Raw genomic sequence first — 23,290 nt, 5'->3', positions numbered from 1 at the left:
TGTGTGTGTGTGTGTGTGTGTGTGTGTGTGTGTGTGTGTGTGTGTGTGTGTGTGTGTGTGTGTGTCTTGGGGGACACACGTGATCTTACATCAGGATCCTGTTCCCTCATTTCTGCCGTGAGCTTTAGACTCAGACAGCACCTCTGGCAAGACACACACAGGTAAAAATAACCAGACTCTTCTCATCACAAACAGACGCACAGACGTGAACCTGAACATAGAAATAGAAAACATAGAACCCCGTCACACCCTGACCTACTCTACCATAAAAAATAACATCTTTCTATGGTCAGGACGTGACAGTACCCCCCCAAAGGTGCGGACTCCGACTGCACCTAAACAAAAACAACAACCCCCCCCAAGAAAGGGAGGGTAGGGTGGGTAACTACTGTTTATGGAGGCTCTGGTGCAGTACACATAACCTTCCCATCCCGCGGATCCTCCAACAGAGGAGGCGGCTCCGGTTCGGGGCATAACCCCCGCTCCGCCCGCTGATACCTCTGCTTCTGTGCCACCGGACCGTGGATCGTCGTCGGAGAAACCGGACTGTAGATCATCGCCTGAGGCTCTGTACTGCAGACCGCCGCCGGAGGTTCTGGACTGCGGGCCGCCGCCGGAGACTCTGGGCTGCGGGCCGCCGCCGGAGACTCTGGGCTGCGGACTGCCAACGGAGACTCTGGGCTGTGGACCGCTGCTGGAGGTCTCAGGAGGTTCCGGACTGCGGGCCGTCTCAGGAGGTTCAGGACTCCGGGCCGTCTCAGGAGGTTCCGGACTGCGGGCCGTCTCAGGAGATTCCGGACTGGGGACCGTCGCTGCAGGCTCCATGCCATGGATAATCACTACAGGCTCCGCGCCATGGATCACCACTGGAGGCTTTGTGCCATGGATCATCCCTACAGGCTCCGGGCCATGGATCATCCCTACAGGCTTCTTGCCATGGATCATCCCTACAGGATTCGTGCCATGGATCATCACTGGAGGCATCGGACCATGGATCATCACTGGAGGCTTCTTACGTGGAGCCGGAACAGGTCTCACCGGACTGGGGAACGTCGCTGGAGGCTCCGGACTGGGGGATGTCGCCGGAAGCTCTAGACTGGGAACTGTCGCCGGAAGCTCTGGACTGGGAATGCGCACTGGAGGCCTGATGCGTGGGGCTGGCACAGGTGGCACCAGACTAGTAACACGCACCTCAGGGCGAGTGCAGGGAGTAGGAACAGGACACCCCGGACTGGGCAGGCGCACTGGAAGCCTGATGCGTGGGGCTGGCACAGGTGGTGCCAGACTGGTAACACGTACCTCATGGCAAGTGCGAGGTGCAGGCACAGGGCATACCAGGCTGAATAGACTCACTGGAGGTCGGTTACGTGGGGCAGGCACAGGATATACTGGGCCGTGGAGGCGCACTGGAGATCTCGAGTGTAGGGCTTGCACAATCCGTTCTGGTTGGATGCTCAACCTAGCTCGACAAATGCAGGGTGCGGGCACAGATCGCACCGGCCTGTGAATGCGCACTGGCGACACAGTGCGCATTCACCGCATAACACGGTGCTTGCTTCGTCACTCGCTCCCCACGGTAAGCACGGGGAGTTGGCTCAGGTCTCCAACCTGACTCTGCAAATCTCCCCGTGTGACCCCCAAATTTGTTTCAGGGGGGCTGCCTCTCGCACTTGCCCCGTGGCTGGTATAGTGCCTCGTAATATCGCCACTCCGCTTTAGCTGCCTCAATTTCCTCTTTCGGACGGCGATACTCCCCAGCCTGACTCCAGGGTCCTTTCCCGTCCAGAATTTCCTCCCAAGTCCATTCCTGTTTCTCCTGGGCACGCTGCTTGGTCCTTTGGTGGTGGGAGATTCTGTCACGGTTGTCATAAGGAGAAGCAGACCAAAGTGCAGCGTGTGTGTCGTTCCACAATTTATTTACACTGTGAAACTATGCAATACATAAACATAAACTAAAGAACAAAACAACAAACCGTGACGCAGTGGTGAAACATTGTCATGTCCTGACCAGCAGATGGAGCTGTTGTAGTAGTTTGGGGGTCAGGACGTGGCAGTCTTGTGTGTGTGTTTGAATGTTCTGTGTGTCTTGTGACTCCTGATCAGGAACAGCTGGGGATCGTTGTTCCTGATTGGGAGTCATATATGTAGGAGTATGTTTGTCACTGGGGTTTGTGGGTGGTTGTTTTTGCACTGCGTTTATAGCCTGCAGAACTGTCACTGTTGTCACCTTTTTGTGTTATTAAGTGGATGCTTTACTCCTTAATTTTAATTAAAGATGAGTATTCACATACCTGCTGCGCCTTGGTCCATTTATGAAGACAGCCGTTACAGAACCACCCACCAAAGGACCAAGCAGCAGAAGAGGAGGAAGCCACTGGAGAGAAAAATGGACGAATGGACTTGGGAACAGATCCTGGACGGAGAGGGACCATGGACTCAGACTGGGGATTATCGCCTCCCGCGGTGGGAGATTGAAGCGGCGAGAGCGGAGAGGCGCTATTACGAGGAGAGAGAGCGCAACGAGCGCGAGAGGCACCCCCAATAATTTTTTTGGGGGGGGCACACGGGTAGCTTGGCCAGGCCAGGGAAGAGCCGTAAGCCAGCTACCCGTGACTACAGGGAGGTGCATATGAGGTGGAGGGCGCCATGTTACGCTGTGGTACGCACCATCTCGCCTATACGGACGCACAGCCCAGTTCGCCCAGTACCAGCGCCCCGCAGGTGCCAGGGCAAGGTGAGCATCGAGCCGGAAGGGGTGATGCCAACCCTGCAATTAAGACCGCCAGCGCACCCTTTCGGTCCGGTGTTTCCCGCTAGACGCACTAGCATGGAGGTGCGTGTCTCCAGGCTGGCACGTCCAATACCAGCCCCACGCATCAGGAGTCTAGTGTGTCAGCCCAGCCTCGCCAGTCAACAGTCACCAGAGCTGCCCGCCAGTCAACAGTCACCAGAGCTGCCCGCCAGTCAACAGTCACCAGAGCTGCCCGCCGGTCAACAGTCACCAGACTGCCCTGAACTGCCAGAGTGGCCAGACTGCCCTGAACTGCCAGAGTGGCCAGACTGCCCTGAACTGCCAGGGTGGCCAGACTGCCCTGAACTGCCAGGGTGGCCAGACTGCCCGGTTCTGCCAGAGTGGCCAGAACCACTCTGGCACTTTTGTTTGTTGGTGGTTTTTTTTTGTTGTTAGGTGCATTCCGGGGTCTGCACCTTGAGGGGGGGGTACTGTCACGTCCTGACCAGCAGATGGAGCTGTTGTAGTAGTTTGGGGGTCAGGACGTGGCAGTCTTGTGTGTGTGTTTGAATGTTCTGTGTGTCTTGTGACTCCTGATCAGGAACAGCTGGGGATCGTTGTTCCTGATTGGGAGTCATATATGTAGGAGTATGTTTGTCACTGGGGTTTGTGGGTGGTTGTTTTTGCACTGCGTTTATAGCCTGCAGAACTGTCACTGTTGTCACCTTTTTGTGTTAAGTGGATGCTTTACTCCTTAATTTTAATTAAAGATGAGTATTCACATACCTGCTGCGCCTTGGTCCATTTATGAAGACAGCCGATACAAACATACACTACTCAAAAATAATCTCCCACAAACCCAGGTGGAAAAAAACCCTACTTAAGTATGATCTCCAATTAGAGACAACGAGGACCAGCTGCCTCTAATTGGAGATCATCCCAAACAACACCCCAACATAGAAATACAAAACTAGAACCTGAACATAGAAATAGAAAACATAGCGAAAAAAAAACTCTGTCATGCCCTGACCTACTCTACCATAGAAAATAACATCTTTCTATGGTCAGGACGTGACAGTCATGCACAAAGTAGATGTCCTAACCGACATGCCAAAACTATAGTTTGTTAGCAAGAAATTTGTGGAGTAGTTGAAAAACAAGTTTAAATGACTCCAACCTAAGTGTATGTAAACTTACGACTTCAACTGTAAATACCCTGAGATTAAAGCTGAAAGTCTGTACTTTCAGCTCATCTTGTTTCCTTTCAAATCCATTGTGGTGGCGTACATAGCCAAAATGATAACTTTGTCAATGTCCAAATATTTATGGACCTGACTGTGTATATATTTTGGGGTTTGTGTTTTAGCTCTCATGATATGATTAAAAAGTATGCATTAATGTGTCTGTAATATAATACATGTGGCAAAAACTAATGTAGACATTAATAGATACATTTCCAAAGCTTCCTAAATACTTTTTACAATGGTGTAGGAGTCTCAATATGGAGGCTCGGTGTCGTCAATACAGTGACAGATCAGACGGGCTGTGGCCTGAGAACAAACACACATGCCCACAGACAGACACATTTGTTTTACTATCCTTGTGGAGAACAAACAATTGATTCCCATTCAAAATCCAATTTTCCATAACCTAACACTTAACCTAACCCTAACTCTAACCTTAACCCTAAACCCCTAAACCTAACTCCTAACCCTACACCTAACCCTAATTCTAACCTGAACTGTTACCCTAACCATAGACTAACCCCTAAGCCTTTTAATAGCCTTTTTCCTTGTGTGGACCTGCAAAAGGTTGTTTTACTATTCTTGGGGACTTCTGGTTCCAACAAGGATAGTAAAATGAAACACACACACAGTTTAGTAATTGTCACTACATTATCTTATGAAAGAATTAAGTTATATTTAATTTGTTTTATTTAATTTGTTCATTTGAAGACTATTGGGATGGGGCCTAACTCACTGTGATTTACCAGTAACAGAACGATAAGAGGTGCCGAAAGCCTGAATCAGCGGTTAAATGACAAGACAGCATCTTCTCTCTCTCTTTCTCTCTCTCCCTGCCCTTTCTCTCCAGAATGCACCCAGAGAGGGAGGGGTCTCATGACAACAATTTCGCTAATCACCTGCCTTGTGCTGGGTGCACTCTCAGTGATGACTCACACACAGACACACAGACACACTCACTCTCTGTCATCCCAAGACCGAAGCGACGCTGCAACTTTAGGAAATATATTCTGTTGAATATACATACTTGTGCAGTTAATATTTTTCCCTCAAGTGTGTAAAAAGAGCACAGGTAAGAAACATTTCTCTTATAGGTCTCTAGGTTGGAGATGGAGAAAAAGTATTGTTTAGAAATATATTATGTAACATATTTGGGTGTCTAGAAATTCATGAGATAAAGTTAATAGCATACTGGTAAAAACTTATTATGAACTGTTGAATATTCAAATAACTGTTCGTTTTTTAACTTAATCTAAAACATGATGCATGCTTGGAACATAGGAATTTAAAGTGACTGTGTGATGTCATGGGATGACATTTGGCTGAATTCCTTTGTCATTGTAGCAAAAGTCAATGTAAACAAACCATATTGAAATAAAGACTAGTCTAGCCTACAGTGGAGTAAGTAGGTCTTTATGTAGTCCTGAAAGGCATCTGCTTAATAAAATGTATTATTATTATTAAGTGTAATTTTATTAAGTGTACAGTCTAACATTATGTTTTGGACACTATGTTTTGCCCTGTATTTTTCTTACAACCCGTCTTTGAGATTTAGGAGCAAAGCTTTCTATTTAATTCACACTTGCAGCTTTGAGATGTTGTTTTTCAATGGAGGATGAAGGTCGTTGAGGCTGGTATGTTTTGTATTCTGAGGGTTGGTCACAGATCCATGTTCACAAGGAAGGGAACTGGAAGAACAGGTGTAGCTGTATAGGTGTCATGTTGTCTGCCTGCAGACTTTAATCGTTCAGATGGCATTTCAAGGAACAAAAGATGGAATGTAAAGCAAAGCATTTCAGATAGTCACGCTAACCTGTTCTCAAGGTTACCTGTACTATACCTTATGGCTTTACCGTTCTTCCCCCATCTCTCCTCTTCTCCCATAAGAAAAATGTTTCCTATATTTTGGATCCTCCTCCTTCTCCCTCTGGTCTCCGCCCAGACATACCATTGGGGTCCATGCCCCACCCCCAGTGTCCAGTCCAACTTCAGCTTGCAGCAGGTAAACACACACACACACACACACACACACACACACACACACACACACACACACACACACACACAGAGCTTTTTTGTGATTTAAAGCGTAAATTTTTAACAACCCCTCTCCTACCCTTATCAGTACCTGGGCACGTGGTATGAGATAGCAAAACTTCCAGCATTCTTTGAGAAAGGGAAGTGCATCCAGGCCGATTACACTCTGAGGGGAGACGGCACCATCAGAGTCCTCAACTCCCAGTTCTAGTCAGTATTTATTTCTGTGTGTATGTGTGAGTGTTTAAGTGTGTCTGAACTATGTCAAACTTTACCTCATACATAGACATTTAGAAGTCGACTGTCCTCCCTGAACTGAAAGCTAGTACGGTTTTCTCATAGACATGTTTTTTCTAAAAGTGGTAACAGTGTATGTTTCTGCCTCCAGTAAAGGTAAGGTGCGGACTGTGGAGGGGACAGCAGTGGTCCAGGACCCCAAAAATCCAGCCAAACTGGGAGTCAGCTTCTCCTACTGTGAGTCTCTACTCTTTATAACTCTATTACCATGACTATATTGAGTCTCTACTGTCTATAACTCTATTACCATGACTATATCGAGTCTCTACTGTCTGTAACTTTATTACCATGACTCTACTGAATCTCTACTGTCTATAACTCTATTACCATGACTCTACTGAGTCTCTACTGTCTATAACTCTATTACCATGACTATATCGAGTCTCTACTGTCTATAACTCTATTACCACGACTCTATCGAGTCTCTACTGTCTTTAACTCTATTACCATGAGTGTTTACTGTCTATAATTCTGTTACCAGGACTCTACTGAGTCTCTACTGTCTATAACTCTATTACCATGACTATATCGAGTCTCTACTGTCTATAACTCTATTACCACGACTCTATCGAGTCTCTACTGTTTATAATTCTATTACCATGACAATATTGAGTCTCTACTGTCTATACGTCTATTACCATGACTCTATCGAGTCTCTACTGTCTATAAGTCTATTACCATGACTATATCGAGTCTCTACTGAGTCTCTGCTGTCTATAACTCTGTTACCAGGACTCTATTGAGTCTCTACTGTCTATAACATGATTACCATGACTCTATAGTTTCTGAGTCTCTACTCTCTATAATTCTATTACCACGACTCTATTGAGTCTCTACTGAATGTCTACTGTTGCACAGGTCTTGTTACTCTAGTGTCCTGGATAAATTCAGCTCTGACTCAGGGCCTGTGAGAGAAAGAACAGTTCATATGATAATAACATCATGTCTGACTCTGAGTCTGTCTTAATCTCCATCCCTCTCGACCTCTTCTCCCTCCCCCCTCTCCAACCCTCTCTCAGTCACTCCCTACAGTCCGTACTGGGTGCTGAGTACTGACTATGTGAGTGGAGCAGTGGTGTACAGCTGTACTGACGTGTTGAGGATTTTCCATGTCGACTACGCCTGGATCCTGGGACGTTCCCGCTTCTTGCCCGCAGAGAAAGTAGAGTACGCCAGGCAGCTGCTGGCTAAAGAAAACATTGACACCTTCAAGATGAGTGTTACCGACCAAACGGGCTGCGACTAGATGGAGGTTTAGAGGTCAGCGGTTAGGGTTAAAGGGTTATTTATGTGTCTACTTCCCTAGTCCTAGCACCGTAGAAACTTCTCCCCTACTCCCAATGCTCTATCCACATGTCATTTGAGCCCTACCTCTATAGATACAGACAGAAATACGACCAGTTTATAATAGTTAATATACACTGACAGTTGGTCTTATAATCTTACCATCCAACATATCACTACCTACCATCTCATTTAGACTACATGTATTTTATATTTAGAAACGTTATGGTCTGTAGTTGGAGATCTGTTAGTTTATAAGGTAGTTTGATTGATTAGATGTCTAGCTATGTAACGATGGTGACGGTTTCTTCATGTGATGAACAGAATGCTGACAGCATGAGTTAGTTCTCTGAGGGTTGGGCACAGTTCCTATAGGGGCAAGCACACACACACACACACACACACACACACACACACACACACACACACACACACACACACACACACACACACACACACACACACACACACACACACACACAGTATCCCCATCATAGAAATATGTTCAGAGGGAAGGGAACTGGAGGAACAGGTGTAGCTGTATAGGTGTTGTCTGTATATTAGTCATTAAAGTTTTGTTTTGAAGTCAAACTGATGACTGTCTTTTCTTCTGCAACAGTGGTTAGATTGCGATTGGGACAAACAATCTCTGCTGCCCCCTCCTGAGCATCTAGTCAAACAGCAAGTACTGATGTGGCCACTATAAAGTGTGGTTGTGACAAGGGGATGTGGGGAGAGGTGTATGCGTGTGTGTGTGTGTGTGTGTGTGTGTGTGTGTGTGTGTGTGTGTGTGTGTGTGTGTGTGTGTGTGTGTGTGTGTGTGTGTGTGTGTGTGTGTGTGTGTGTGTGTGTGTGTGTGTGTGTGCTTCTTGGGGGGGGGACACGTGATCTTACAACAGGATCGTGCTCCGTCATATCTGCCGTGAGCTTTAGACTCCTCTGAACTCGAGACAGACAGCACCTGTGGCAAATCAAATCAAAGTTTATTTGTCATGTGCGCTGAATACAACAGTTGTAGACCTTACAGTGAAATACTTACTTACAGGCTCTAACCAACAGTGCAAAAAAAGTATTAGGTGAACAATAGGTAAGTAAAGAAATAAAAACAACAGTAAAAAATAACAGTAGCGAGGCTACATACAGACACCGGTTAGTCGGGCTGATTGAGGTAGTATGTACATGTAGATATGGTTAAAGTGACTATGCATATATGATGAACAGAGAGTAGCAGTAGCGTAAAAGAGGGATTGGCGGATGGTGGGACACAATGCAGATAGCTCGGTTAGCCAATGTGTGGGGGCACTGGTTGGTCGGGCCAATTGAGGTAGTATGTACATGAATGTATAGTTAAAGTGACTATGCATATATGATAAACAGAGAGTAGCAGCAGCGTAAAAGAGGGGTTGGGGGGTGGCACACAATGCAAATAGTCCGGGTAGCCTTTTGATTACCTGTTCAGGAGTCTTATGGCTTGGGGGTAAAAACTGTTGAGAAGCCTTTTTGTCCTAGACTTGGCACTCTGGTACCGCTTGCCATGCGGTAGTAGAGAGAACAGTCTATGACTGGGGTGGCTGGGGTCTTTGACAATTTTTAGGCTCTTCCTCTGACACCACAGGGTGTAGAGGTCCTGGATGGCAGGCGGCTTGGCCCCAGTGATGTACTGGGCCGTACGTACTACCCTCCGTAGTGCCTTGCGGTCAGAGGGCGAGCAATTGCCGTACCAGGCAGTGATGCAACCAGTCAGGATGCTCTTGATGTTGCAGCTGTAGAACCTTTTGAGGATCTGAGGACCCATGCCAAATCTTTTTAGTTTCCTGAGGGGGAATAGGCTTTGTCGTGCCCTCTTCACGACTGTCTTGGTGTGCTTGGACCATTCTAGTTTGTTGGTGATGTGGACACCAAGGAACTTGAAGCTCTCAACCTGCTCCACTACAGCCCCATCGATGAGAATGTGGGCGTGCTCGGTCCTCCTTTTCCTGTAGTCCACAATCATCTCCTTAGTCTTGGTTACGTTGAAGGATAGGTTGTTATTCTGGCACCACCCGGCCAGGTCTCTGACCTCCTGCCTATAGGCTGTCTCGTCATTGTCGGTGATCAGGCCTACCACTGTTGTGTCGTCTGCAAACTTAATGATGGTGTTGGAGTCGTGCCTGGTCATGCAGTTGTGGGTGAACAGGGAGTACAGGAGGGAACTGAACACGCACCCCTGGGGGGCTCCAGTGTTGAGGATCAGCGTGGCAGATGTGTTGCTACCTACCCTCACCACCTGGGGGTGGCCCGTCAGGAAGTCCAGGATCCAGTTGCAGAGGGAGGTGTTTAGTCCCAGGATCCTTAGCTTAGTGATGAGCTTTGAGTACTATGGTGTTGAACGCTGAGCTGTAGTCAATGAATAGCATTCTCACATAGGTGTTCCTTTTGTCCAGGTGGGAAAGGGCAGTGTGGAGTGCAATAGAGATTGCATCATCTGTGGATCTGTTTGGGCGGTATGCAAATTGGAGTGGGTCTAGGGTTTCTGGGATAATGGTGTTGATGTGAGCCATTACCAGCCTTTCAAAGCACTTCATGGCTACGGACGTGAGTGCTACGGGTCTGTAGTCATTTAGGCGGGTTACCTTTGTGTTCTTGGGCACAGGGACTATGGTGGTCTGCTTGAAACATGTTGGTATTACAGACTCAATCAGGGACATGTTGAAAATATCAGTGAAGACACCTGCCAGTTGGTCAGCACATGCCCGGAGCACACGTCCTGGTAATCCGTCTGGCCCCGCAGCGTTGTGTATGTTGACCTGTTTAAAGGTCTTACTCACGTCGACTACGGAGAGCGTGATCACACAGTCGTCCAGAACAGCTGATGCTCTCACGCATGCCTCAGTGTTGCTTGCCTTGAATCATGCATAGAAGTCACTTAACTCGTATGGTAGGCTAGTGTCAATAGGCAGCTCGCGGCTGTGCTTCCCTGTGTAGTCTGTAATAGTTTGCAAGCCCTGCCACATAAGACGAGCGTCGGAGCCGGTGTAGTACGATTCAGTCTTTGCCCTGTATTGACGCTTTGCCTGTTTGATGGTTCGTCGGAGGGCATAGCAGGATTTCTTATAAGCTTCCGGGTTAGAGTCCCGCACCTTGAAAGCGGCAGCTCTACCCTTTAGCTCAGTGCGAATGTTGCCTGTAATCCATACCCTCAGTTATCCTGTTAGGGCTAGGGGGCAGTATTGACACGGCTGGATAAAAAACATACCCGATTTAATCTGGTTACCACTCCTACCCAGTAACTAGAATATGCATATACTTATTACATATGGATAGAAAACACCCTAAATTTTCTAAAACTGTTTGAATGGTGTCTGTGAGTATAACAGACCTCAAATGGCAGGTCAAAACCTGAGAGATTCCTTTACAGGAAGTGGCCTGTCTGACCATTTCTTGAACTTCTTTTCCATCTCTATCATTTACTAAGGATCTCTGCTCTAACGTGACACTTCCCACGTCGTCCATAGGCGCTCAGAGCCCGGGAAAAAACAGAATGTCGTCATTCCAGCCCCAGGCTGAAACACATTATCGCCTTTCTCAAGTGGCCGATCAAGGGACACTGGGCTTATGCGCGTGACCCGACCGCCCCCGCCTTTGGGATTTTTTCCTCTGTTTGCCGAAAAGGAGATTCCCTGTCGGAATATTATCGCTTTTCTACGAGAAAAATGTCGTAAAAATTGATTTTAAACAGCGGTTGACATGCTTCGAAGTACGGTAATGGAATATTTAGAATTTTATTGTCACGAATTGCGCCATGCGCGCGACACTTCTTTACTATTTCGGATAGTGTCTGGAACGCACAAACAAAACGCCGCTATTCGGATATAACGATGGATTATTTTGGACCAAACCAACATTTGTTATTGAAGTAGCAGTCCTGGGTGTGCATTCTGACGAAGACAACAAAAGGTAATCAAACTTTTATAATAGTAAATATGATTATGGTGAGTGCTAAACTTGCCGGGTGTCTAAATAGCGAGCCCGTGATGCCTGGGCTATGTACTTAGAATATTGCAAAATGTGCTTTCACCAAAAAGCTATTTTAAAATCGGACATATCGAGTGCATAGAGGAGGTCTGTATCTATAATTCTTAAAATAATTGTTATGCTTTTTGTGAACGTTTATCGTGAGTAATTTAGTAAAATGTTAGCGAATTCCCGGAAGTTTGCGGGGGTATGCTAGTTCTGAACGTCACATGCTAATGTAAAAAGCTGGTTTTTGATATAAATATGAACTTGATTGAACAAAACATGCATGTATTGTATAACATAATGTCCTAGGGTTGTCATCTGATGAAGATCATCAAAGGTGAGTGCTGCATTTAGCTGTCTTCTGGGTTTTGGTGACATTATATGCTGGCTTGAAAAATGGGTGTCTGATTATTTCTGGCTTGGTACTCTGCTGACATAATCTAATGTTTTGCTTTCGTTGTAAAGCCTTTTTGAAATCGGACAGTGTGGTTAGATTAACGAGAGTCTTGTCTTTAAATAGCTGTAAAATAGTCATATGTTTGAGAAATTTAAGTAATAGGATTTTTAACGTTTTGAAAATCGCGCCACAGGCTGCCAGTGGCTGTTACGTAGGTGTTATGTTACCTTCTGCCTGCTCTTTGTGGATTTAGGCCGGGGTTGATGTTAAGCATTTTACGTCAAATCGCTTAGTAAATAGTGCTGTATGTGTAATCCATGTTAAAGTGCCATAATAAGTATGCAGTATTGAAGATAACTGACTCAGATGGCAGATAACTGTGACTAACTGTTGTATTCAGTAAGGACAGATTCCTGCATCCATAAGGCGAGGTCTGTTTTCAATACTGCATCTGTACAAAGAGCACCGTGTGTTTGTTTGTGTGTGTGTGTAAACTCAGTGAGGAATAATATTTGAGGAGGAAGGAAGTTTCTTCATGTATCCCAGAGTCCTCAGAGGAGGACTCTCATTTTTCAGGACTCTCAATCGAGTCTTTGTGTATGGAATACTTGGTACGCTTCAGAATGCTAAACTCCATCTCCCATCTCTCTCCCTCCTACAGATGCTAGAGGCTTCACCCCTGAAGGAGGTAAAATAGACACACACACACACACACACACACACACACACACACACACACACACACACACACACACACACACACACACACACACACACACACACACACACACACACACACACACACACACACACAGAGACCTTCTGTAACATGTACTGATGGTCTCTACATGGTTCTTATATTATGTAGACTTCCTTGGGGTTGTCAGTCAGTGAGTGTTGTGATTTGTTTCTGTCTGTGTGTTTGTAGTTCCATACGATGAGCCCCCGGCAGTCCCCTACTGGCCCTACACCACCTCAGACTTCTGGCACTACGTAGAGTACTTCAGGTCTATTGGAGCCTACAAGCACATCAACGAAATGGCCCGGGCCTTCTATGCTCACCAACACCTGGGAGACACACTGGGATATGAGACCAACGAGGGACACGAACACTGAGGAGAGAGAGGAGACGGAGATAGGGAGGGGGGAGGGGGGGTACGGTAGAGGGAGAATAGAGAGGAGGAGAGAGGGTGGGGAGAGGGTCAGGAAGGGAGAAGAGAGGGGGAGAATGATGAGAGGGGATGGACGGAGGGAGAGGCCCCATAAGGTTATGTAATATTGTATATTGAAATGCATTTAATAAATATGAGACTTTATAAGCAAATGTAATTTAACTTATTATGAAATATATGAATGCGTCTCACATACCTGAAAAAACACATGAATTTCAACGGCTATAATATAAAACGTTACATAAATGTAATGTGCAATATGAATGAAATTTGACCAGAAATTTGATCTCATTGTCATAATTTACCATATTTGATGTGGATACTTGCAAGGATTGAAATGCAATAGGAATTTTGTATGAGGAATGTTTACAAAGATAAAGTTATTTTACAATCAGTTATAGGTTTCCCATCCTTGGGTATGTAACTCCTGTCATCACCTGGAGGTTTGTACCATATTTTACCTAGTTTTACCTAAGTCTGTAGTAGCTGTACCTGGCTATCTTCTGAAGCCTACCTTTGCTTCAATCTGTACACCCAAACGACCGTTGGTTCCGTGTGAAAGTCAAGCGCATTATACTGTTACCAAAGCAGGAAGTGGTGTTACACGGAAAAGGGTCCGGTTTCTATTGTTTACGTCGACAGAGAACATCTAGCTATATAGTTAGCTAATATTCCTTACGGTACCTAGTTCAAAACAGAAATTATCATGAAACCAGCGGTGGACGAGATGTTCCCTGAAGGCGCCGGGCCTTATGTGGATCTAGACGAGGTTAGTAATCATCAGGGGACACGAGAGAATCGCCGACCTAGCCTAGCTACAGTAACTCCAACGCTAACCTAGCCAGCTAACGTTAGTGACTCGGATAGAAAAAACGCCTGCTGTTAATTAAGAGCGGCGTCGCTCGGTCTGAATATTAACGTTCATCGCTCGCGGTACGGTTTAAGAAGCATAAGGACCTTATGTTTCATATCAACAATAACAAAGATGAGGGGCGTGTTTCGAAAGCCGAATCGCAAGTGATGATTATTGACGTTTCTAAACGTTAGATCACAGTGTTGGGATTGTAGTTCACATGACCCAGTTGTGGGCGAAGCTGAGGGATGAAAACTGTAGGGAGAAGGCAGAATGCTGCCTAGAGTTTTCGAGAACTAGATGTATGCCCAGTAACACACTCGTGTTGTCCGTGGACCGACTCGTACATAAAACATCCTACATTCAGGCTGCAAAGGCATCAATTCTATCGTTAACTCGTTTTTTTTTTGCCCTCAGCTTCGCCCACGAATGAAGGATGCTTTATGTACGAGTCGGTCCACGGAGGACATGACCGGGAATGCACATCAACCCTAGGCGAAAGTGCATGGGTGCTAGGCTATAGCACAGACCGTTTTTTTAAACCTAAACTGTCACCTTTTTGTCTGTAGACTTAACTGTCTTTGATTTCTAGCTGATGTGTTTTCTTTACTTGGCTTACATTGTTTTAAAGTTGTCCCTGTGTGTGGGTGTGTCTGATTCTTCAGGCAGGGGGCAGCAGCGGTCTGCTCATGGACCTGGCAGCAAATGAGAAAGCAGTGCACTCGGACTTCTTCAACGGTCAGTCAGACACACACACACACACACACACACACACACACACACACACACCGTAGAGGCTAGGTGGGGCTGGAGGCTAGACTAGAGCAGTGTTTCTCAAACCTATCCTTGAGTATCTCATTTTACTTATTTGTTCTATTCCAGTACTAGCATACCTGATTTAAACTAATCGAGTGCTGATGAGTAGCTGACCAGTTGAATCAGCTGTGCTGGTGGAATGGGTGGAGAGGTTGGGGGAAACACTGGGCTAGACTGGGTAGAGAAGCATCTTGGGGGCTAGGGAGGGGTCTTATGAAAGTGTTCTGTGTGTGTTTGCTTTGCCAACAGGGCCGTCTCACAGAAACTCACATGTCTTTTCCCTGTAAACTTCAATTAACAACACACGCACCACACAGTGTAGCTAATGTGTTTTCCATCTGGCAGTGTTAGCCACGGGACAAACAGTTTATGGCTCAGCAACACATGACCTAGAAAGTGATCATTAAAAAGAGGAGAGGAGAAGAGAAGGAATGGTTAAAGGGAGGCTTCAGGAGGAATGGTTAAAGGGAGACTTCAGGAGGAATGGTTAGAGGGAGACTTCAGGAGGAATGGTTAAAGGGAGACTTCAGGAGGAATGGTTAAAGGGAGACTTCAGGAGGAATGGTTAAAGGGAGACTTCAGGAGGAATGGTTAAAGGGAGACTTCAGGAGGAATGGTTAAAGGGAGACTTCAGGAGGAATGGTTAAAGGGAGACTTCAGGAGGAATGGTTAGAGGGAGACTTCAGGAGGAATGGTTAAAGGGAGACTTCAGGAGGAATGGTTAAAGGGAGACTTCAGGAGGAATGGTTAAAGGGAGACTTCAGGAGGAATGGTTAAAGGGAGACTTCAGGAGGAATGGTTAAAGGGAGACTTCAGGAGGAATGGTTAAAGGGAGACTTCAGGAGGAATGGTTAAAGGGAGACTTCAGGAGGAATGGTTAAAGGGAGACTTCAGGAGGAATGGTTAAAGGGAGACTTCAGGAGGAATGGTTAAAGGGAGACTTCAGGAGGAATGGTTAAAGGGAGACTTCAGGAGGAATGGTTAAAGGGAGACTTCAGGAGGAATGGTTAAAGGGAGACTTCAGGAGGAATGGTTAAAGGGAGACTTCAGGAGGAATGGTTAAAGGGAGACTTCAGGAGGAATGGTTAAAGGGAGACTTCAGGAGGAATGGTTAAAGGGAGACTTCAGGAGGAATGGTTAAAGGGAGACTTCAGGAGGAATGGTTAAAGGGAGACTTCAGGAGGAATGGTTAAAGGGAGACTTCAGGAGGAATGGTTAAAGGGAGACTTCAGGAGGAATGGTTAAAGGGAGACTTCAGGAGGAATGGTTAGAGGGAGACTTCAGGAGGAATGGTTAAAGGGAGACTTCAGGATTTTTGGCAATGAGCAACCTAACGCTAGTTAGCGTTGGCTCGTGAAACTACCGCTAACTTCCTTCATACTAGATACAGAGACATGACAACGGTATCCACCAGTTCATCTCACTCTGGGGATGTAGATAAAGGGCCTCATTGCAACAAAAAACGAAGTATCCCTTTAAAGAAGATATAAAGGAGGAGAGGAGCAGTAGAGAGAAGAGGAGAGTAGGGAACGGATAGGAGTAATGTCAGGAGGAGATGAGAAGAGAGGGGGAGCAGGGAAAGGAGGAGAAGAGAGGGGGAGCAGGGAAAGGAGGGGGAGCAGGGAAAGGAGGAGAAGAGAGGGGGAGCAGGGAAAGGAGGGGGAGCAGGGAAAGGAGGAGAGGAGGATGATAAAGGGGTTTATGGTTCCTGTTAGACTGAAACTCAGCAGGAAACCTAGCCAGCCTGCCGCTTTGAACACACTCACACACACCACGTATCACACAGGCACTCACACACACCACGTATCACACAGGCACTCACACACACCACGTATCACACAGACACTCACACACACCACGTATCACACAGGCACTCACACACACTACGTATCACACAGGCACTCACACACACTACGTATCACACAGGCACTCACACACACCACGTATCACACAGACACTCACACACACCACGTATCACACAGGCACTCACACACACCACGTATCACACAGACACTCACACACACCACGTATCACACAGGCACTCACACACACTACGTATCACACAGGCACTCACACACACCACGTATCACACAGGCACTCACACACACCACGTATCACACAGGCACTCACACACACCACGTATCACACAGGCACTCACACACACCACGTATCACACAGGCACTCACACACACCACGTATCACACAGACACTCACACACACCACGTATCACACAGGCACTCACACACACCACGTATCACACAGGCACTCACACACACCACGTATCACACAGGCACTCACACACACCACGTATCACACAGACACTCACACACACCACGTATCACACAGGCACTCACACACACCACGTATCACACAGGCACTCACACACACCACGTATCACACAGGCACTCACACACACCACGTATCACACAGGCACTCACACACACCACGTATCACACAGACACTCACACACACCACGTATCACACAGGCACTCACACACACCACGTATCACACAGACACTCACACACACCACGTATCACACAGGCACTCACACACACCCAGCAGAAAAACACATTCCCCTGTGTTTCTGTGGTGTCAGTGATTTTTGCCTTTTGAGTGGTTGTAGCTCCTGTAAAGCAGCACATTTGTTAACACCAAACCTCTCCTATCCTTAGGGAACCTAAAGTCCTAAGGCATTACCTACCAAATACTGACCTACAGTACTACTGCATGACCTGTTATGAGTCAGACTACAAACTGGACTACTATTTTAGAATGTTTTCAAACTTCACCATGCATATACTGTATCAGGGCACTCAGCAGATAGGAGCTATCAATCACATCAGAAGCTCACTGTTCTTTCTCTCTGTCTACCTGTCTCTCTGTCTCAGACTTTGAGGATCTGTTTGATGATGAGGACCTGCAGTGAATGAGGAAGACCCTATATACCCATGATTACGTGTGTGTGTGTGTGTGTGTGTGTGTGTGTGTGTGTGTGTGTGTGTGTGTGTGTGTGTGTGAGACATTAAGATCGTAAGAACTGTAAAACCAGAACCATTTCCATGTTGGAAGTGCTTTTGAAGATCTGTCCTCATTTCCACTGTGTTTGTTAAATAAAGCCTTTTCTAAAAAGCAGGTGTGGGTGAATTCTGTGGATTCTATGCATTCCATAGACTGGCGAAATTATCAGTGTTGCCGTCGTGTTTCAATGTGCTGCGGCAGGTTGGCAGGCCTGTAGGCGCTGAGAAACACCTGTTAGTGGAGAAATAATTACATATGCCATAACATCACATACTCACGCATACCTATAATATTTATATCAACATCCCCAGCTAACATGACCACTACACAGATGGCTATTGTACAGCAACACTACAAAACATATAGAGCAGTGGTATTTAAAGTCAGGGTAGCGGGGGAACTGCAGTAGGGTTGCCCAATTTCTTTTTATATATGCACTACCAGTCAAAAGTTTTAGAACACCTACTCAGTCAAGGGTTTTTACTTTATTTGTACTAGTTTCGACGTTGTAGAATAATAGTGAAGACATCAAAACTATGAAATAACACATGAAATCATGTAGTAACCAAAAAAAGTGTTGAACAAATCAAAATATATTTGAGATTCTTCGAAGTAGCCACCCTTTGCCTTGATGACAGCTTTGCACACTCTTGGCATTCTCTTTACCAGCTTCATGAGGTAGTCACCTGGAACGCATTTCAATTAACAGGTGTGCCTTGTTTAAAGTTAAGTTGTGGAATTTCTTTCCTTCTTAATGCGTTTGATCAAATCAGTTGTGATTTGACAAGGTAGGGGTGGTATACAGAAGATATCCCTATTTGGTAAAAGACCAAGTCCGTATTATGGTAAGAACAGCTCAAATAAGCAAAGAGAAACGACAGACCATCATTACTTTAAGGCATGAAGGTCAGTCAATAAGGAACATTTCAAAAACTTTGAAAGTTTCTTCAAGTGCAGTTGCAAAAACCATCAAGCGCTATGATGAAACTGGCTCCCATGAGGACCGCCACAGGAAAGGAAGACCCAGAGTTACCTCTGCTGCAGAGGATAAATTCATTAGAGTTACCAGCCACAGAAATTGCAGCCTAAATAAACGCTTCACAGAGTTCAAGTAACAGACACATCTCAACATCAACTGTTCAGAGGAGACTGCGTGAATCAGGCCTTCATGGTTGAATTGCTGCAAAGAAATCACTACTAAATGACACCAATAAGAAGAAGAGACTTGCTTGGGCCAAGAAACACGAGGAATGGACATAAGACCAGTAGAACATTTGTCCTTTGGTCTGGAGTCCAAATTAGCGATTTTTGGGTCCAACTGTGAGACGGTGTGGGTGAACGGATGATCTCCGCATGTGTGGTTCCCACTGTGAAGCATGGAGGAAGAGGTGTGATGGTGTGGGGTTGCTTTGCTGGTGGCACTGTCTGTGATTTATTGAGGATTCAAGGCACACTTAACCAGCATGGCTACCACAGCATTCTGCAGCGATACGCCATCCCATCTGGTTTGGGCTTAGTGGGACTATCATTTGTTTTTCAACAGGACAATGGCCCAACACACCTCCAGGCTATTTTACCAAGAAGTAGAGTGATGGAGTGCTGCATCAAATGACCTGGCCTCCACAATCCCCCGACCTAAAACAAATTGAGATGGTTTGGGATGAGTTGCACCGCAGAGTGAAGGAAAAGCAGCCAGCAAGTGCTCAGCATATGTGGGAAGTCCTTCAAGACGGTTGGAAAAGCATTACAGGCGAAGCTGGTTGAGAGAATGCCAAGAGTGTGCAAAGCTGGCATCAAGGCAAAGGGTGGCTATTTGAAGAATCTAAAATCTAAAATATATTTTGATTTGTTTCACACTTTTTTGGACTTTTTGGACTTCATAGTTTTGATGTCTTCACTATTATTCTACAATGTAGATAATAGTAAAAAACATTAAGAAAAACCCTTGAATGTGTAGGTGTTCTAAAACTTTTGACCGGTAGTGTATATATCAATGTTATTCTCGGAGGCTACCCTGAACATATCCCAGTCCGCGTGATCAAAACAATCTTGAAGCTTGGATTCCAATTGGTCAGACGTTGAATATACTTTAGCACGGGGGGGGGTCTTGTAGCCATCCCAGAAGGGCGAGTAGCAGTGATCAAGTGTTTTAGCAGCACGAGTACTACAAATTTGCTTTGTTACTATCCCCAGCTACGATAAATGTGGCCTCAGGATATGTGGTTTCCAGTTTGCACAAAGTCCAGTGTAGTTCCTTGATGGCCATCGTAGTATCCGCTGTGACTAAAACTGAAAAGAATTATCTTGGGAGGTAATACGGTCGTAATTTGATTGTGAGGTATTCTAGGTCGGGTGAACTAAAGGACTTGAGTTCCTGTACGTTACCACAATCATACCATGAGTAGTTAATCATAAAACATACACACGTTGAACTCTGTGTGTGTGTTTGAGACTTACACGATGGCATCAACACAGGGTGGCATGGCGTTTTGGATGTGGTATCCTTGCAGTCTAAATTTGATGTGAGAGTCAGACACACTTGTGCAGCAACTTGTGGTGACCTTAGTTGGCCGACGATCTGATAGATAAAAGGGAAGAAAGGAAGTGAGAGAGAAAGGGAGACAGAGAAGGACAGAAATAAAAGATTTAGACAGGCAGCCCAATTCTGTTCTTTTGTTTTTACTAATTGGTATTTTTGACCAATCCGATCAGCTCTGAAAAAGATTGATGTGAAAGAGATCTGATGTGATTGGTCAAAAGACCATTTAGTGGAAAAAATAAATGAGAATGGGCTGCCTGTGTAAACGCAGCCTCTGATCTCTAAACTAACCATAAACATGGTGTGTTTTTAGTTTGTATTTGTACTTATTATGGATCCACATTAGCTCTTCCTGGGGTCCAGCAAAATTAGGGCAGTTTATACAATTTCAAAAACATTACAATACATTCACAGAAGGCAAAGGGTGGCTATTTGAAGAATCTAAAATATATTTTCATTTGTTTCACACTTTTTTGGTTACTACATGATTCCATATGTGTTATTTCATAGTTTTGTTGTCTTCACTATTATTCTACAATGTAGAAAATAGTAAAAATAAAGAAAAACCAATGAATGAGTAGGTGTTCTAAAACTTTTGACTGCTATTGTATCTACTTTCTTTTTTGGGGGGGAGGGGACAAAACATTTAGAGTACATATTATTGTATGGGACAATAAACAAACATTTTTGAGAAAGATAATTAGAAAAATAAAATATTGAGTAAATGTATTTATTTGTTTATTTTCATTTTGATAATAGATGAAAATTCACTGAATTTGTTATTTGTTGATTTAAAAATACATATTTACTGATTTTAAGGTTGTGCCATTAGATTTGTAGTGGGATGGGGTCACAAGAAATTCTTGGGGAAGAAATTGGGTCCCCACTGAAAAAGTTTGAATACCACTGATGTTGAGGGTGGTATAAAGGCAATTCGTAATCCAATTCCAAATTTGCCTTGAGGCCACAGGTATGTGATGCCGCAGTGAGACGCGCTTCCAAAGCAACTACAGAACAGGGAATCCAAAGCTTCGATAGTGGGAAAACAAACATTTATTTTTCAAACAAAAGGTAATTTCATAGGCTGTATTCCATCGATGATCAAACTCAAAGCCATCAGATTTAAACTGTAGACGAAAGGTAGACTAGTAGCAGCTTTCTAAGTCTTGACGTAGAGTAGTGGTCAAAGAACTGTAAGTTACTGCCATACCTGAGGTCTAGTAGACCCATACTGACAAAAACCTAAATAGCTTAAGGGAAGGGGAACATGGGAAAAAAAGGGGTGTGCCCAGGAAAGGCTCCATAATGCTTTTAAATACCCATGATAACCATGATAGAAAAAACAAAAACAGAAGTCAACTCCATAATTCATTATGAAATATTTATACTTACATTCAATAATACTATTATTATAAATGGCGCAAAACAATTAATATAGTACAAATAAAGAAAATGGGAATTTAGGTCCAACAGGTGGCAAAATAGTTTTTACATTTGGCAATGCACCAGGCCTGTATTCATTACTGCACACTGTAACAAAATGTTTCGCAGCAGAAAATGATTTGTTATTGGACAAGTTCAGGTCGGCACTCCCCATTTCAGCCCGTTAGCTTCAGTTTTGTTCCTAATGAATACGACCCTGATGTAAGGACCAATATTGACCACTACTAGGAAAGGCGCTGAACACACAGAGATTTTGTATCTGTAAATGTTTTTTCTATGGGGTTCGGATAAGTTGACGGATAACAGAGAGGAGAGCTATCTGTGATATTTTTGCAACTTTTTCCATTGTTTTATGTACATAAAAAGTTGGACGTGCTTGTTGCACCCTCGACAACTACTATGATTATTATTATTTGACCATGCTGGTCATTTATGAACATTTTAACATTTTAACATTTTGACCATGTTCTGTTATAATATCCACCCTGCACAGCCAGAAGAGGACTGGCCACCCCTCATAGCCTGGTTCCTCTCTAGGTTTCTTCCTAGGTTTTTGGCCTTTCTAGGGAGTTTTTCCTAGGGAGTTTTTCCTAGCCACCGTGCTTCTTTCACATGCTTTGCTTGCTGTTTGGGGTTTTAGGCTGGGTTTCTGTACAGCACTTTGAGAATATCAGCTGATGTACGAAGGGCTATATAAAAATAAATTTGATTTGATTTGATTTGAAAAATAAATTTGATACAAAACAAAAATGACAAATGCATAAATGACATCCATCTCTATGTGGCTGCGATTAAGTTGGAGTGATTTGTGAGTCCCAAACTGTCAACCGTTTGGGTGCTATTGCATTATACAGGGACAACACCGATGGAGAGACACTGTAAGCAAGTAGGACCCGTGTGTGTATGTGTGTGTGTGTGTGTGTAAATCTTTTGTAACAGGGCAGATGTGTCTGAATGTAGAACTAAGGAGGAAACTGTAGATGATGATAATTCCTGATGGTTAGACCATCTGTCAGTGTGCCAACAGGGCTGTCTAACAGTAGCTAACAGGTAGGGTTTTGGGCCTCCCTCCTACAAAATGGAGTTCTGGGAAGTGCTTATGTGGCGCCTTTGTTCTCCTTCCCCCTTCATTATTTCCTCTGTTTTTACATGTTGCTCTCTCTCTTGTTCTCTCTGTCCCTCTCTCGCTCTCTCTCTCTCTCTTGTTCTCTCTGTCCCTCTCTCTCTCTCTCTCTCTCTCTCTCTCTCTCTCTCTCTCTCTCTCTCTGTTCTCTCTGTCCCCCTCTCTCTCTCTCTCTCTCTCTCTCTCTCTCTCTCTCTTGTTCTCTCTGTCCCTCTCTCTCTCTCTCTCTCTCTCTTGTTCTCTCTGTCCCTCTCTCTCTCTCTCTCTCTCTCTCTCTCTCTCTCTCTCTGTTCTCTCTGTCCCCCTCTCTCTCTCTCTCTCTCTCTCTCTCTCTCT

The 23,290-nt window shown here is 45.0% G+C and overlaps 3 protein-coding genes across 3 annotated transcripts; all 3 read left to right on the top strand.

Annotated features, from left to right (window-relative positions):
- Positions 1 to 4,795: 4,795 nt before the first annotated feature.
- LOC106590494 (apolipoprotein D) lies at positions 4,796 to 8,184 on the top strand. Its single transcript, XM_014181581.2, has 5 exons — positions 4,796 to 5,047; positions 5,863 to 5,977; positions 6,101 to 6,222; positions 6,401 to 6,486; positions 7,329 to 8,184. Exons 2-5 carry the CDS (start codon positions 5,867 to 5,869, stop codon positions 7,553 to 7,555), a joined length of 546 nt encoding a protein of 181 aa, XP_014037056.1. The 5' UTR covers positions 4,796 to 5,047; positions 5,863 to 5,866; the 3' UTR covers positions 7,556 to 8,184.
- On the top strand, positions 7,888 to 13,131 carry LOC106590484 (otospiralin-like). The gene is made up of 3 exons (XM_045710564.1): positions 7,888 to 7,933; positions 12,651 to 12,677; positions 12,918 to 13,131. Exons 1-3 carry the CDS (start codon positions 7,888 to 7,890, stop codon positions 13,103 to 13,105), a joined length of 261 nt encoding a protein of 86 aa, XP_045566520.1. The 3' UTR covers positions 13,106 to 13,131.
- A 598-nt stretch (positions 13,132 to 13,729) lies between these two features.
- Positions 13,730 to 17,963, top strand: LOC106590495 (COP9 signalosome complex subunit 9). The gene is made up of 3 exons (XM_014181582.2): positions 13,730 to 13,930; positions 14,680 to 14,752; positions 17,720 to 17,963. The coding sequence occupies exons 1-3, from the start codon at positions 13,868 to 13,870 to the stop codon at positions 17,755 to 17,757; spliced, it is 174 nt and encodes a 57-aa protein (XP_014037057.1). The 5' UTR covers positions 13,730 to 13,867; the 3' UTR covers positions 17,758 to 17,963.
- Positions 17,964 to 23,290: the final 5,327 nt, after the last annotated feature.

This window comes from Salmo salar, chromosome ssa29 (assembly GCF_905237065.1).
Source record: "Salmo salar chromosome ssa29, Ssal_v3.1, whole genome shotgun sequence".
NCBI lineage: Eukaryota > Metazoa > Chordata > Actinopteri > Salmoniformes > Salmonidae > Salmo > Salmo salar.
This window is presented reverse-complemented; position numbering and strand designations above follow the sequence as displayed.

Coding starts and splice junctions, on each gene's coding strand:
- LOC106590494 (XM_014181581.2), top strand. CDS start 5,867: ATGTTTCCTATATTTTGGATCCTCCTCCTTCTCCCTCTGGTCTCCGCC. Junction 6,223..6,400: donor GTCCTCAACTCCCAGTTCTA/GTCAGTATTTAT, acceptor TTCTGCCTCCAG/TAAAGGTAAGGTGCGGACTG. Junction 6,487..7,328: donor GGGAGTCAGCTTCTCCTACT/GTGAGTCTCTAC, acceptor ACCCTCTCTCAG/TCACTCCCTACAGTCCGTAC.
- LOC106590484 (XM_045710564.1), top strand. CDS start 7,888: ATGGTGACGGTTTCTTCATGTGATGAACAGAATGCTGACAGCATGA. Junction 7,934..12,650: donor ACAGAATGCTGACAGCATGA/GTTAGTTCTCTG, acceptor TCCCTCCTACAG/ATGCTAGAGGCTTCACCCCT. Junction 12,678..12,917: donor AGGCTTCACCCCTGAAGGAG/GTAAAATAGACA, acceptor GTGTGTTTGTAG/TTCCATACGATGAGCCCCCG.
- LOC106590495 (XM_014181582.2), top strand. CDS start 13,868: ATGAAACCAGCGGTGGACGAGATGTTCCCTGAAGGCGCCGGGCCTTAT. Junction 13,931..14,679: donor CTTATGTGGATCTAGACGAG/GTTAGTAATCAT, acceptor CTGATTCTTCAG/GCAGGGGGCAGCAGCGGTCT. Junction 14,753..17,719: donor GCACTCGGACTTCTTCAACG/GTCAGTCAGACA, acceptor TCTCTGTCTCAG/ACTTTGAGGATCTGTTTGAT.